Raw genomic sequence first — 16,183 nt, forward strand, 5'->3', positions numbered from 1 at the left:
AAATGTTGAGGTTTAGTATATTTACACTCAAGGAAGCATGAAAACACTGTATGGGAAATGCATCCGGAAGACAAAATGTATTGAGGAGTTAGTGACCTGACACAGAGCCCTTCCTGCCTCTGTTCCTTCCCCCTCCCTCGCTCTTGTTAAGTTTTTTGATGGTGTGAGAACAGTCTTAGATGTCCTGAGAACATTGGGAGGAGGTGAAGCCCACCCCCCACAGCTGCCTCATCAGATGTGAAGGATAATGATGGGTACCTTCTTCGATGTTGGACATTCTTTTGAGAAAGTGAGGTATTGGGGGGGGGCTATCTATAAAATTGGACAGTTCAGGCAGAGTTTCTCTGAAGCTCATGCACAGACTGATTGGCCGCAGAGCCGTGCAAACTGAGGCTACCTGGGGAGTCGCTTCACTGCTTCTTGAGGGCTTCTAAGTGGCAAACTGAAGTGCTTGCTTGGTATGTACACATTGCTTGCTGTTTTAGAATAAAATCTTTAATCTTCTCACTCACTTGTGTAGTTTGTATTGCTTCTGAATCTCATTTTGAAAGAACCACCTTGCCTTTGGCAAGACAAGCACTCAGATGGGAGGCAGAAAAGGCTAGAAGAGAGAACTTTTTAAATTATCTGGTTGGTGAGAAGCATGATGGTTCTCCTGAAAACAGAGAAATGTTGGCAGAAGCTTGCCTTGTGGATGTCAGGGTCCTCCTCTTCGAGATGCAGAAGTAATGGAACCAAGTTTTCTAGTACCTGATGTCTCATTGCATGCTTGTTATTTTTCTTAGCCCGTTTCACCATTTTCCCAAAAAGACATATGGCGGAAGCACGGACACTTGCTCTTTCCTGCCTCAAAAACAAAAGAAGGCAGTGAGATTGTTTCAGTAGAGAGTGACATGCAAACTGAGCCTGATTAAAAATTTGCAATCCCATTTCTCCATTATTTTTTTAAAATGATAATTTTATTTCATTTCATGAAGCGATTTCACAATACAGTGGTACCTCAGGTTACATACGCTTCAGGTTACATACGCTTCATGTTGCAGACTCCGCTAACCCAGAAATAGTGCTTCAGGTTAAGAACTTTGCTTCAGGATGAGAACAGAAATCGGGCTCCAGCAGCGCAGCAGCAGCAGGAGGCCCCATTAGCTAAAGTGGTGCTTCAGGTTAAGAACAGTTTCAGGTTAAGTAAGGACCTCCGGAATGAATTAAGTACTTAACCTGAGGTACCACTGTACGATAAAAACATATGCCAGGTTAGTGCCAAATGTATTGCTCTGGTTTCCTTTGGACCATATCAGTGAGGCTGAGAAGTGGGGTCTTTGTCGTCTGGGCAGCCCAGAACCTCCATACACACTGCCCAGGTTTGCGTCCCGGGGAGGTCACTTTGGTGCTGCTGATGCAGCGGTTTGACTTCACCCCCGGAGGTGCACTCCATTGTCTCTCGAGACAAACGGATGCCAGCAACAACAACAAACGTATCTAAAACAATCACATAAAAGTCATCCAAAAGCATTATATATTAAAAACAGTTAAAACCAATTACATATACTGCATATGTATGTAATGTAATACTACTGGAATAAAAATCTCCACTTAGAAAGCTTGTTGAAAGTGGAAAGTCTCCAACAGATGCTGAAAAGGCCATAAAGATTCCACCTGTCTGAAATGTAATGGGAGTTCAAAAGGTTAGATACCAGCACACTAAAAGCCAGGTTCCCCTTCATGTGGAATGAGCCTTCTGATAAGATGGAATCTGCAGTATGTCCTCTCCTGCTGAGTGCAGTGATTGGTTTGGTATGTTAGGGATGAGATTATTTTTCAGATATCCTTGTCCCAAGCTGTATAGGGCTATATGGAACGGTTCATACGAGTGAATAGTAGCTGCTTCATGTTGCCCCCCATAGGGGGATTCTGATTTTGGGGTATTGTTAAAGGATGACAAGTTGTCTACCTTATTACTATATTTTTGGCACCACATGAGGATTTTCTGCCTCAGACTTGGGTTATCTCCATTTTTTTTACCTTACTGAAGCTGTGCAGCATCTATCTCTGGGCAGGGTTATCAGCTGTCAAATTTTTATTTTGCTCCCCTGAGCTCAGTGTCACACCTATGATTCTCCCCTGCTATTTTATTCTTACAGCAACCTTGTGAGGTAGGTTAGGCCAAGAAAAAGAGCGACAGCCACAAGGACACTGAGTTTCTTTAATGGCACTGCCAGACTAGGGATCTGAACCTGAGAGTCTTTAAGTCCCACACTCTAGGCACTGCACCATATTGGTTCTCATTGTCAACGTGACCTCAAGAGAAAACCACTTCTGTGAAAGGGTAGGCCTGCCTCTTGGCTTGCAACAAAACCCAGCTAGTGTGACACTGCTTTCTTACGTCACTGAATAGTTCCTGAAGAGAAAGGCTGATATCGCAAATACAGTCTGCTCCTTCTGGGCCATTAAGAATCTTCTCAATTTCAGCAACTGCCTCTACAAACAGCTGCCCATCCATCCCAGAAAGACCTTTTGTCATGGCAGGCAATACAATCTTTACTTCCTCCTGCACAGAAAGGCATAATTTAAGTTAATAAACAGTCAAACCTTGGTTCTTGAACGGCTCTGTTTTTGAACATTTTGGCACCCGAATGCTGACAACACGGAAGCAAATGCTCTGGTTTTTTAACGTTTTTCGGAACCCGAACATCCGACGCAGCTTCCGTTTTGAGTTTCCTTATTGAATTGAGGTTTCTGCTTTCAGTTTTCGAATGTTTCAGAAGTCAAATGGTCTTCTGGAACGGATTACGTTCGAAAACTGAAGTTTCATTGTACCAGACCTATGGATAACAAGCTATCTGGATGTTATGTTTAAACATGAAGCAGTGGACAAGAAACATAATTTTAAGGCAAAGAAAGTGAAATAGCAATGGAGAATTAAGATTTTTTTGTAATATAATGTATGGTACTCACCTTCTCCAAGTGATAAAGTCTATTAAAAATAAAATCTTATACATGCTTGCTCAGAAGTAAGCCACACTGGCACATCAATATTTCCAGTTTTGGGAATATTTTATAAGTACATTCAACTGAGAACGCTTTAAAATATCTTCATGCTAAGCATGCAAAATGCTGAAGAGCAGTCCATGTGCCTATAGGTGTTTAGGGCACAATTTGCTTATGCCACATACTGGAGAATTTGTGGCCATAACTCATAGGCTTTGGAGATTACTGCTATTTTTTGGATGGGATTCAATTCAACATACTGGAAAATTCAGGTTGCTCAATTAAAGCTGATTTTGTGCTCTTGCACAACAAACACACTTCACCCAAAATCAGAATTTTTGTAATAAGGAAAATTATTGGAAAACACGCTGGAAAGTATGGGCTAATGATTGATTGACACAACAACACAGAACCTCCCCACAAACAAATCAGAATGAATGATCAGTACAGTAAATAGTTCATGTTGTCTAACTGCTCCACAAATTTTGTGCAAATTGAGCTGAATGCAATTAAATCCTCAACAGATATTTCTGAAGTTATCAACTAAATCCAGTGAAATCATATGATGGGCCCTGTTGTTTACCTTTCCTATCCAGTATGCAATGTTAACCAGTCCTTTGATACACAACGCCCGGATGACTGGGTTTTCATTAGCCAGTCCTCGCTTCAGACGATACAAAGAATATTGTTTGGGAAGTCTTCTGGCCTCTGACATACAAAGAAGCTAAAAGACAAAGAAGAGGTCCATGAGAATTTGGTTCACAAGCAACTGCCTGCTTCAGATGCCAAAAATGTACTAACTTCTTTCTGGCACTTGGTTATCAATCCTACCCAAAATTTCAAAGTACACAGTGGCCCTTCCAATGAACGCGCAATCTGTTTCTTCGTCCATGTTAAGCAGAAATGGCCTGCAGCAGTTGCACCCATCCATTCTTCTGCCTTCCGGGGGATTTATATGGTTTATTCTTTGTGCTGCATTCAACCACAGCAGGGGTAGAGAATCTCCAGCGTGTGGACCAAATTTGGCCAGCACAGGTCCCAGTTTGTCCCATGAGGCTATTTCCCCTGAGCCATGCCTACTTGCCGCACATCTGATGTCATATTTGACATGACCTGATGCCAAATGTGGAGGGAAAATAAGGACCAACCTAGCATTAGAGATCATACACTTTCTCAAGTATTACTAGTTGAACAGCTTCTGCTTTCAGGTAGGTAGCCGCGTTGGTCTGACGCAGTAGAAATACATATAAAAAAATAATAAAAATGTCCAGTAGCACCTTAGAGACCAACTAAGTTTGTTCTTGGTATCAGCTTTCTGCTTTGAATAAGTAAAACTGCATTGTTTTAATAGACCAAATATTGTTTACCTAATTTATTCTGCCCACAGCTTCCTACACAAAACGCAACAGGATGAAGCGGCTATTCAGATGCATTGCTACAAATATATTCTGTTTGATCCAACTCCACTTACACCACCAATAACAACTATCTGAGAACATAACCACAGAGTCACAGGTGGGCATTATCACTATGTTTGTACAACCATCCTTGGAATCAAGGCCAACAAGCCACTCTGCATTCCCAGAAAGGCCTCTATGGTTCCACAGTGCAGAAGCTGCATCTTCCTTACTTCGCTGAAGAAAGCCAATCCTGTGATCTGGTGCTCTTCATCACCTCGCTCCAGGAAGGGAACTAGGAGGTACAAGATCCTCAAAAGGTCATAATTGGAGGTCTGAAGCATGATTCTGGTTAGGAAAGACAATGCAGATGCACACCGTTATGGCCAGTGGTTAACTCTACACTTGGGAATTTTTTGTAAATGTTTGGGGTGCTCTAACCAAATGTTAGGGACGCGGGTGGCGCTGTGGGTTAAACCACAGAGCCTAGGACTTGCTGATCAGAAGGTCGGCGGTTCAAATCCCCGCGACGGGGTGAGCTCCCGTTGCTCAGTCCCAGCTCCTGCCAACATAGCAGTTTGAAAGCACGTCAAAGTGCAAGTAGATAAATAGGTACCACTCCGATGGGAAGGTAAACGGTATTTCCGTGCACTGCTCTGGTTCCCCAGAAGCGGCTTCCACATGACCCCGAAGCTGTATGCCGGCTCCCTCAGCCAATAAAGCGAGATGAGCGCCGCAACCCCAGAGTCGGTCACGACTGGACCTAATGGTCAGGGGTCTCTTTACCTTTACCTTTAACCAAATGTTTACCACTGCGCACCTTGCAATAAGGCCTACTCCCCGATGGTGATCTTCACAGCTGATGAGGAGCTCCCAGCCCCGCTCCTTCTCAATAAGAGTAAACTCACAATAGCACCTCACAGCTAGGAGAAGAATCTTCAGTGCTGCTACAATATAGCTGAATTTAAAAATAAAATAAAATATGAGACACATCAAGAAGCAGGTGTAGCACAGGGGCGACTTCCTAGTTGGGAAGTCCCCAGTTTAAATGTTACCTCTGCCACAAACCCACTAACTAGGTGGCCTTAGGCCTAGACTCAACCCTCCGTCTGCAATATGGGGATAATACTAGTCTGCTTTACAGGGCCAGTGTAGGATTATCGATGAAGCACTAGAGCACTTTGGAGAAATTCTATACAGTTGTACCTTGGTTCTCGAACACCTTGTGACTCGAACGTTTTGGCTCCCGAACGCTGCAAACCTGGAAGCGAGTGTTCCGGTTTGCGAACGTTTTTTGGAAGCCAAATGTCTGACGTGGCTTCTGTGGCTTCCGCCTGAGTGCAGGAAGCTCCTGCAATCAATCAGAAGCCATGCCTTGGTTTTTGAAAGTGTTCAGAAGACGAACATTCTGTTCGAGAACCAAGGTATGACTGTATACACAATTTAAACACTGTTGCTCAGCACTAGCTGAAGCTTCTGAATCAGACTCAGAAGCAGCCCCATATATAGCATACACTGCAGTAATCAAGCCTTGAGGTTACAAATGCATGGACTACAGTGGTCAGGTTGTCCCTATCCAGGAATGGCAGCCTAGTTGTACTCCTGAACTGCTTCTGCAGGACATACATTTTGAAAGGACACCACTCCCTCCACATCTAATCCAGGAGACTTGGTGGCCTGCAGGCCTTTTAAACCAGCCCATTACCCTCTCTTCAGCATCTCTGCTTGCCTGGCAACCTTTCCTCTGCCCACTTCCTGCAAAAGAGCCATCTTTGGGAACTGCCACTTTTACTATCACAATCATTGGAGAATGCTGGCTCCTCTGATGTGTGTGATGCTGTGTCCACCCACCAGTGCCCCTTCAAGGGCATTGCCAGAAATTAAAATGGCGGCCTCCAAAACCACCTGCTTTTTTCAAAGGGAAGGGCTGGGACTCAGGGCAAGGCAAAAGTGGTGGGCCCCTTTTGTGGAGGTAGGTCCTTGCAGCTGCCTGAGGATGCTGATGCCAGGGCTAGATTATGCCCACCAACAATCTGCTCTGTGTGGGTGAGATTTACTCAAGAGTGGCCTGCAGGCCTTTTAAACCAGGCCTTTATGTACTCAAGAGAACATAGCACATGGACGCATGCCGTTACATAGGAGCATGTTCACGCGTTCTCGGGAGTGCGTTTGACCCCTACCATAACAAGTTCTCTCATATTTACCCCACAGGCTCAAATTCCTCCTGAGAATCTGAGTTCTTTATTACGCTGTGCCTGATGCTATAGTGCACCTGAACAAGCAGCGCCATCAGCAGCCGGGGGTAGATGTAGAGGGCCACTTCCGAACTTTTGGGCATAGATAACAGCTTCGAGAAAGCGCTGGCAGCCTGAGGGAGAGGGAGAAGGGAGAGGGAGAGAGAGACTGTGGTAAGATCTTTTCTCTGCAGAGCTCATTTATGTTTCTGGGGGTTGTTACTCCTGAACCACTTATCCTTCCTGGATTAATTTTAAATGTAAACACCTCTTCCCGAGTCAGGTCAACGGTCTATGCAACCTCTGTATAATGAGGTATATATTATTAGGTATGCTAACTGCAATTGATTTGAAAGCCTAGTTAACAAGGATGTGATTTTGGCAAGAATGGGCACCGCCTGAAAGAAACGCAACCCTAAGCCTATTTATTCACAAGTAGCGGTCACTGGATTCAACACTTTTGCAGTAACATCACTCAGTTCCTTTACAATCTCCATGCATGGAGACTGCTCCCTGTTGGACACTGCACGGCACATTTGTTTAATGACTGCTAGCAGGTCACATGGCCAACAGTTACATGAGTTTACATTTGCTAGGAAGCAGCAGTGAATGTACATGCTAGAAAATACCTGTGCATGCAATCATTATGTGATGCGACATGTATAGGCTGCATGCTACTTCCTACAAGGGATTTTGTCACATCCTAAGCAGGTCCTGTGCCAAAGGAGTTTTGGAAGAAGTAATGGAACTTGCTTTAGGAACAGATGAAGCTGCCTTCTGCTGAGTGGACCATTGATCCATCTAGCTCAGTATAGCATACCTGACTGGAGCAGCTCTCCAGCTCTCCAGGCCTTCAGACAGGGTTCTCTCCCAACCCAACCTGAAGATGCTGTGGATTGAACTTGGAACCTTTTGCAGGCAAGGCGGATGAACTGCCACTGAGCTATGCCCCTCCTTCCTTCTTTCTAGGGAGCTCATTTGCAAAAACCACCCAGACAAGTTGGTACAATTCCTTACAGCCAGAGGTGTGATATAATTTCCCGTGACCTTTGGGCTCTGCTGCAGCTTTTTCAGCAGTACATTCACAAGGAGAGTTAGGTCATCATTCGAACATGTTTTGGTCAACACATGCCACATCTCAGAAGCATACCTGCAAGTTCAGGGGAGGGAAACAGAAACATTTCGGGTTGTACACCCAAAACCATGAACCATGTCAGTTGCCCCCCCCCCAACTGTTCTGAGTGCATAAATCAGAGATGGGGAAGCTGTAGTCCTCCAGATGTTGATGGGACTTCAGCTCCCATCTGCCCCCATCCAGCATAGCCAATAAATGAAGACTTCGAAGAGTCCCCAGAGAGCAACAATGGCTGCAGTGGTGGGATCAAAAGTATACCATGGAAACCAATCCACCAAGAATGATACGTTATGCTTAAGTGACTGAGGTGCAATACCGTTATTCGGACCAATAGAAATTATTGATTGGTCCTCAAAGGGAAACATTCACAGAGATGTGGCATGCGAGGGGAAAGTCCCAAGCTGCACTTTGTAAAGTGGAGAGGAGGAGGTGTTCTACAGACTTGGGGGCGAAACTAGATGTGACCCCTGAGGCGTGTGAATGCATCTCTGTTGCTTTACTTCCCCCTCTGCCCTCAAAAAATAGCCATGCCTCTCTCTTTAGCATCAGAATTCCCTTGTTCTATTTCCCCTCAATCCAGAGCCCTCCTACATTTCCATAACCAGACCAGGCTTCTGCTCCAACCCTCCTAAATCCACAAGCTGTTTGCTTTTTCCATATGGGAACTGGTTGTGAAGGATGACTGCGGGAGGCCATTCCGGCTCCCACTCTCTCCTTGCAGGAAAAGGTGGCACTCATAAGAATCTTCCCTGCTGGCTTTAGGTATTTTCTGATTTGTATTTTCTGGAGCACTGAGGCCTAAGTGCAGGTGGGAGAGAATGGGAACCCATGTTCCCTTGCACCCCAAAGTGTCCAGGGATTGAAGGCTGACCCAGCAGGACTAAGCATCACTGAACTATGTACCTGTCGATTGGTAAAGGGCACTGGAGAAGGGCACTGCATACTTCTGCCATGTAGGTATGAGCCAGCTGGGCCAGGACCCACATCATTATTTGCCTGTCCTGGTACTGGTAAATGGAACCAAGCTGCTGGTAGATCTTATCCACAATTTCCGGCACCTTGAAGGAAACAAGCATGCTTCAGTTAAATGCCCTGCTAGAGGGAAGCAGCGCTGGGGCAGGGACCACACCACAAGGTACAAACCAGAGCCCTCAAAGAGCGGAAAGCAAACATATACTTAAAGTATGTCACCCAAAGCATCCTGGGAACTGTAGCTTTGTCAGGGGTAAACTGCAGTTCCCAGGAATATTTGAGGGAAGCCACGTGCTTTAAATGTGTGGTATGGATGCGACCCCCTGTTTTCATGGCGAAGCAACAAATCATTAAGATATTGATTATTTAAGACTATTTAAGGTATTTAAGATATTTATTATTGCTGTACTTTCACTGCTAGGGAGGGGGAGAAGTGCCTGTGGGATTTTCCATCTCAAGTGCCAAAATAATGTGACTGGACTTAGGCTGGGGCATTTGCTCAGTCAACAAAACATCTGAGGCTGGTCCTGGAGGTGAGAAGGCACAAAGATCCCCTGCTCTGGTCATTTGGGTTCTCCTGAAGATTGGGTGGTCATCTGTCATGGATGCTTCAGCTGAGATTCCTGCGTTGTGGGGTGTTGATGACCCTCGGGGTCCCTTCCCACTCTGCAATTCTATGGTACAGGGAGCACGCGTCAGCTGATCAATAATTAGGCACTGACACAGGAAAACATCCTGTGAGCACTGACAGAGTCTTGCCAAGACCATTAATGGTCCTTCACCACAGATAAACTGTAAATGGGTTTTATGGTTTTACGGTTTATCTCAGGGTATAAAATGGTAATGGTGCCTCTCCAGAAGCCACCTCTGTCACTGCTGGGGTCTCTGCTAGCTCCAAACATCTCCTACCTGCTCATGTAACCTGTGCACGTATCGCTGCAGGATTACAGATGTGATGTCATGTGATGCCACAGTGGTGCTCCTATTGGCTTCCTTTAGGCAGTCTATAGCGGTCAACAAAAGCTCTGTGATCTGTAGTGCTGTGAGGTACGGCAGAAATTCCTAAGAGAGGAGACACAGGGGAGACACAGAGCTGAGAGGACAACAGCAAGGCAAGCTCAACTGGCAGGGCTTCCTTGTTCTAAGAGACCTTTGCAGGAAGGAATGAAAGGTTCTGTGGAGGAGCCCGTTCTTCTGCCACGTCACTTGGAAGTTAAATTCAACCAGCTACTCTGGAATTTGCTCCCAAGTAAAGGTGTACAGATTCAAAACCTTGTTCTCAGCTTTTCATCTTACGGAGAAAACCAGACCAGTTCTTCTAGCTCAGTACTGTCTTCACTGGCTGGTAATAAGTCTCCTGGGTTCCAGGCAGAGGACGTTCACAGCCCGGCCTGGAAATCCCATGGATTGAACCTGAGACCTTTCTTACCCAATGCATGTGCTCTCCCACTGATCTTACAGCTCTTCCACAAGTTTAAATCAGAAAACTGAAAATGGGGGAGATCCCATGCATGCAAGCTCAGAAGCGCCACACAGTTCAATGGGTCTTTCCCCTCTCAAGGAAGTGCATGTAGAATTGCAGCACTGCTGACCTAGGATCTGAAAGTGGAAATCTTTGCCTCAAAACTCACTACAAAGATGTAGTAATAATTAGTTCCACTCCTACCTTACACCCTATCAGGACTGAGTTACGATGGCCTCTGCAGTTTGCATATCCTCTGCATTGCATCATATCCAGAACTGAACAATTACCTGAATAATATGGGTGATATTTTGATGAGACGTAGTAGGGTCATAGGAACCCAGAATCTCTTCATACAGTTGGATGTCTTCTGCTTCCAGGGAGTCACTTTTGTTTTCGAAGCCTAACGAGAAAAAGAGTGACTTTAAAGTTTCTCCAAGTGGAGAGTTTGCTCTCAGGCTGCCGTGTGGGTGTCTGGAGTTCGGAAAAAAGGGAGAGAAGGAGCCAGAATGGCTGGCTAATGACACATAATGGCCAGTGGCCAAACTGTTCCAGCCACATCTTTTGTTAGGGAAATTGCAGGAAAATGGCACAGAATGGCCAACAAACACTTTGGGACTCACCCAGAGCTAAGGTGGGTCTTGGGTTCAGTGTATGACAGCAACAACAGAAGTGTGTTTTGGAACAGGAAAGGAAGGCAGAAAGACACAGGCTGCTCCCAGGAAGCCACTATTTTGCAGGTGAGAATCAATTGCATGCCAACTAATTAAAGTTGTGAAGCTTGTTTATTTAGATGATAGGCATACTGCTCATTGTACAAGCCACAGCACAGTTAAGCAACTAGAACAAAATAAGCTGTTTGCCTCCTCCAATGCTCCACTTGAACGTTTGCAAATAAAGCAAATATTACAGAAATGGCATATATCTCTCATTGCCTCTTCTCCAAAAGGAAGCCAAACCCTGGATAGCATTGCCCCTGGAACCTGGAGATGCGGGGATGCATAACAATAACCTGGGTCGGCCTGCCCTGTTATGTACTGAAGTTCTCACCCTGGGCCAGCGGGGGGATACTGTAGATACTTATGCAAATGAAGGATTGAAAGTGATGTCAGTGATTGGATAGTTTGTATGCAAATGAAGGATCGAAAGTGACGTTCAGTGATTGGATAGTTTTAGAAAGCTGCTACAGTTATGTTGCAGGCTGACTGAGCTCTTCAGTCCAGTTCTGTTGTGGCCTCTGAATAAAGAAGAGCTGTTTGAAGAATCGCTGTGTCGTCTGATATGTTCACCCACAACTTAACATGCCCCATTCCAAAATCCTCATTAATTCTCAAATTAGCTCTGGAAACTGCAGAGTGGGTATCCTGCTGCAACTGAGATGTGACCACCCATGATTTGGCACTGAGCTATAGATCAATAATATCTTCTCCACCAGGGACCTCTCTCAAAGTCCCACTTTGTAGCTCACTGTAGCCTTCTGCACAGTGAGGACTACAGGGGTTGTCAGCACAAAATCCAACACACTATGGCAGAGACAAAAGGAGCATCTGCTGTCTGCAGAACAGCTAACTAAATAAAAGCACTCTTTGCTGTTGCACAAAATGGGCATGTCTCTCCAGATTTTTGGAATCCCCTAACAATGATGCAATGCATCAAATTAATAGTCCCTGCTGTGGATCTTTCCAGAATACTTCTTTCCACATGAAATAACAGAAAGTTGTTTTGTAAACTTTAAGTTGGTGTGTGATTATTCAGCTGCAAAGCTGAAGGAAAGCACACACTGGCTTCTGATACCATTGAGAGACTAAGAAACAACAAAGTGAATTGGACTCCTTGGCAGGTTTTGAATAAACACTCACAAACTTTTTATTGACAATAACCAGTCAGATAAATTAAGGATTTATACAGTTCTGTAACATGCAGAGAATAGCATTTGTAGAGAAATGAGAGATTGGAACTGAGGGAAGTCGGGGGAGGGGAAGGTGGGTCATTTTATGGGGGGAGGGGGGAAATGGGGGGGAATCAAGGATGATATGTTTTAAGATAATATGTTTTGTTTAAATTCTTAATTAAAAAAATATTATTTTTAAAAAAGAGAGAGACTGCACCCCCTGCCTCGCAACAAGAACATTGCGGCAATAGGAAGACCAATCTGGCTCCACCCATTGGCTAGTGAAGGTTCCTTCTCCTTCCCCTCCCTGTTTCATGTCTGTTAGATTGCAAACTTGTAGTCAGAGACTATCTTGTCTTTTGATATATGTGCAGTGCTTAGAAAATAGGCACCTTATAATAACAGTAGTCCTGTAGTTATTCGTCTGCATGTCTGTGCAGGTGTTTTGTCTTTTGCTAATGTGGGGGCCTGGAGTTTCTAAGCACCCCTGTTTTTTCTTCTGTGAAATGGGTATTATGTGGTGCCAACAACAGTTGATTCTTCTTCTTCTTTATTAAATTTATTAAACACCTTCTCTCACTGCAGGCAACTCAAGGAGTCTTGACAAAAAAAATATATTTCCAAATGTGCCTTTGGGCCAAAAAGAAGAAGAAGAAGAAGAAGAAGAAGAAGAGGAAGAAGAGAGAGAATCGGGGATTCCTGATATAATGCAATACTGCCTTTTCAGTACTGGCCCCAACTTGGTGGAATGCTCTGTCACAAGAGACTAGGGCCCTACGGGACTTGATATCTTTCCGCAGGGCCTGCAAGACAGAGCTGTTCCGCCTGACCTTTGGTTTGGACTCAGTCTGACCTTTATGTTTCCCTCCCCTTATGGTCTTGATTTATCGGCTACTTTAAAATGAGGCTGCATTTTAAATTGCATTTTAACCTGTATTTTAAATTGGTCCCCCCCCCCCTTATGTTTTTACTGTGATTTTATTGTGTGTTAGCTGCCGTGAGCCTGGCTCTGGCCGGGGAGGGCGGGGTATAAGTAATAATAATAATAATAATAATAATAATTACCCAGATATAATAAAATATAGGACATAAGAAGAGAGTGTCAAGGGCAACAAGTCAATGGCTGCCAAATAAAGTACAGTCTACTACTTCTATATAGATGCACAGTTTGGATACTGGAGTTTTCACAGCTCCTATCTTACCCTTTTGGCGCAGCATAAGGGAGTACAGGAAATACATGCCTTCCATAGCCTGTTCACCAATTTCCTCTTGGGGGTCATTGAGACGCAGACACAGCTGACCAATCAGACGCCCAAGCTTAGGACATCCATCAGGTGACACCTGAATGGAGAAATTGAGAGTGCTGTCTTTTGACACAGAGGGGAAGAGAAGGAATCTTTGTGGTTCTTGAATGAAAAAAGTTCCCTTGTTTGGATGAACTGATGTTTGGAATTATATTGTCTTTTTCTGATGAGCCTTGTACCCTGTTCGGGCTATTCTCCTCACCTAGCAGTTTGAAAGCACATCAAAGTGCAAGTAGATAAATAGGTACCCCTCCGGCGGGAAGGTAAACGGCGTTTCTGTGCGCTGCTCTGGTTCGCCAGAAGTGGCTTAGTCATGCTGGCCACATGACCCGGAAGCTGTATGCCGGCTCCCTCAGCCAATAAAGCAAGATGAAAGTGGTAACCCCAGAGTCGGCCACGACTGGACCTAATGGTCAGGGGTCCCTTTACCTTTACATAGCTGTAGCATGGTTTTTGTAGGATATAAGGGATTCAAGCTATAATAGGCCAATTTTGTCTCTAATAGACCATTTGGATATTAGAAAATGTCTTGTTCATTTGCTTCTGGCCATCCCAGGCTCTAGTCACTAATTCCCCACCCCCTTTTTCAGTAGAAGAATAGTGATGCAGAAATAAAGCACCAGATTCCAGTGAGTCCCAGTCCCTAAACTTGCTAGCACAGTCAAGAGAAGAGACATAGGGTTGCTCTTTTGTTTGGTGTGTGCATTCCTTGAACCCATCCTAGGCCCCTCTAACCTTTTCACAGTCTCTATCCACTCACTTCAGAGCACAAGAGGAATGCAATATTCACACTACAGAGCCATTCACATCTATCTACCTCCATTTTCTGTCTTCAACATTTGCAGGTCTCACAAGACCCATTGCCCAGTCGCCTCAAGCCAGAGGGCAGAACTCACATGAAACGTGGGGCAGGTGGCTGCAAATTTTAACAGGGATACATAGGTGTTCGCTGCTCTTGCCCGCTCATGTGCTTGTCCTGATATCATCCAGGGCATCAAATGCTGCAGGGGTAGTGGGAGCAAACTGTTAGCAACTGTATAAGAAGAGAAAGTGCATACTATTGTAATTCTTCAAAGTCATGCTTTTGTCTTTCAGAAAGGAACCCAGGAAGCTGCCTTATTCCAAGTCCAGCCATCATTTCATTAAGCTCGCTATTGGCTACCCTAGGGTTTCCCAAACTTGGGTCGCCAGCTGTTTTTGGACTACAACTCCCATCATCCATAGGTAGCAAGACTAGTGGTCAGGGATGATGGGAACTGTAGTCCAAAACAGCTAGAGACCCAAGTTTGGGAAAACCTGGGTGGGGAACTTCAGGCATGGACCCTTCAGGTTGCTCTCTCAAAGCTGTCAAAACCTCACAGAGAGGAAGTAAGCTAGGTTACATCCTCCCTCATTTCCCCTCCCACCCTGACACTTTTCCTGGTTTCCAAAGATTAAAGAACATGGGGAAACTTCCCAAAAGTCAAGGAAATCGAAATTCCACTTTGGGTGCTTTCCTTCCGGTCTTCAAAGTTCTGAATAATGTCATGCTAAGTACTGTCAACAATCTTATGGCTTGCTGTCTCTGGCCTCTTATTCCCGTTGTTGTAACTCTCTCTGACCAAACTGAAAGGAGCCATTCTGAATGGACATCTTTGAAAATTAATTTTAACACCCCCTAAGAAAAACAAAAAACCCACAAGTAGATTTCGGTGAATGAGGCACTTCTATGCTCCATGAGCAGCAAATGCCATTTCAACCGAAGATCTGTCTGAGAGAGCGTGGTGTGGCAATTACACTGTTTGACTATAACAGGGCACAAACTGGTTCAAATCTCTACTCAGCCATGAACCTTATTGGGTGATCTCGGGCCAGTGAGTATCTCTCATTCCACGATGACTCACATGGTTGTTGTGAGGATTGTATTGGCACGAGGAGAACCATATACACCAAGAAAGAAAAGAAAAGAAAGACTACTTCATGAACCTAGCTATAGGGCATATTCTCATCACTTGTGATTCTTCGAGCCACAAATAGATAACAGGAGCTTACTTCTAAGAGTGTGGCCAGTTCATCTATGTTTGGTCTTTCTGCCAATAAGCTTTTCAGCATTGATTCTATAGCCTCTAAGGTCTGCTTGTACAATGCCTGAGAAGGAAAAAAAAATGTTGCATAATATATTACTATAACATTGCAGGTGCAACACCTTCGGGAGAGGAAAAGTAAACTCTACACAAATCTGGAGTGGAGTCCCTAAGATGGTTGGGTGGCACCTTGTACGCCTCCTTCCAGCAACTCCTGCAGCCAAGCTGGTGCCAAACGCATTGCTCTGCTTTCCTTTGGACCACTGCAAAAGCAACACGGGAGGCAGCAGTTACAAGTTACCAGTCTCTGGGCCCACAGCTGTGATTCTCCAGCAGTTTGACTTCACCCCTGGAGGTGCACTCCATTGTCTCTTGAGACAGATAGATGCCAACAGTGTCCATGAACTGACATAACTAATAAAGCTGTGATTCAAAAGCCCCATTACAATGCATAATATGCTCAGTGTATTTCGTCCTACTTTTGCCCAAGGATGAGTTAAGATGGTTGGGGGCCCTGGTGCAGTTCCCAAAATAGGGTCCCCTTCTTCCTAAAAAAAGGAATGCATGAAGTAAGGTCCCACAGAATAGTTTTGTGATATCTTAAAGATTAACATGTTTATAATGGCATAAGCTTTCTTGAACTACATGTAAAAACCCTCTTTCACACTCTCAGCAAACTGCAGGCATTTTTTGTCTTTTTTGTGACCTTTGATAAACAAAAACTCATTGTTTTTGCT

General features: G+C 44.6%; 1 protein-coding gene across 18 annotated transcripts in view; it reads right to left on the reverse strand.

The window, feature by feature from the left end:
• MROH7 (maestro heat like repeat family member 7) overlaps positions 1–16,183 on the reverse strand; it is a 29,808-nt gene that overhangs the window by 3,527 nt on the left and 10,098 nt on the right. For 14 of the 18 annotated variants that reach the window (XR_014513005.1, XR_014513006.1, XR_014513007.1 and 11 more), the window contains 13 exons: positions 15,415–15,510; positions 14,280–14,384; positions 13,282–13,420; positions 10,479–10,591; positions 9,636–9,788; positions 8,658–8,812; positions 7,637–7,769; positions 6,590–6,753; positions 5,206–5,343; positions 4,619–4,733; positions 3,572–3,712; positions 2,384–2,548; positions 688–843 (listed from right to left, as the gene is read on the reverse strand). Coding sequence is in view for 15 of the 18 variants with exons in the window: in XM_083448014.1 (XP_083304140.1) it covers positions 688–843; positions 2,384–2,548; positions 3,572–3,712; positions 4,619–4,733; positions 5,206–5,343; positions 6,590–6,753; positions 7,637–7,769; positions 8,658–8,812; positions 9,636–9,788; positions 10,479–10,591; positions 13,282–13,420; positions 14,280–14,384; positions 15,415–15,510 (1,773 nt within the window). In the remaining 3 variants the exon portion in view is untranslated. The remainder of the gene's footprint in view (positions 1–687; positions 844–2,383; positions 2,549–3,571; positions 3,713–4,618; positions 4,734–5,205; positions 5,344–6,589; positions 6,754–7,636; positions 7,770–8,657; positions 8,813–9,635; positions 9,789–10,478; positions 10,592–13,281; positions 13,421–14,279; positions 14,385–15,414; positions 15,511–16,183) is intronic. The other 4 variants (XM_083448016.1, XM_083448017.1, XM_083448018.1 and 1 more) reach the window with 3 other exon arrangements.

The sequence above is a fragment of the Podarcis tiliguerta genome (genome assembly GCF_965153285.1).
Source record: "Podarcis tiliguerta genome assembly, chromosome: 6".
Taxonomy (NCBI): Eukaryota; Metazoa; Chordata; class Lepidosauria; order Squamata; family Lacertidae; genus Podarcis; species Podarcis tiliguerta.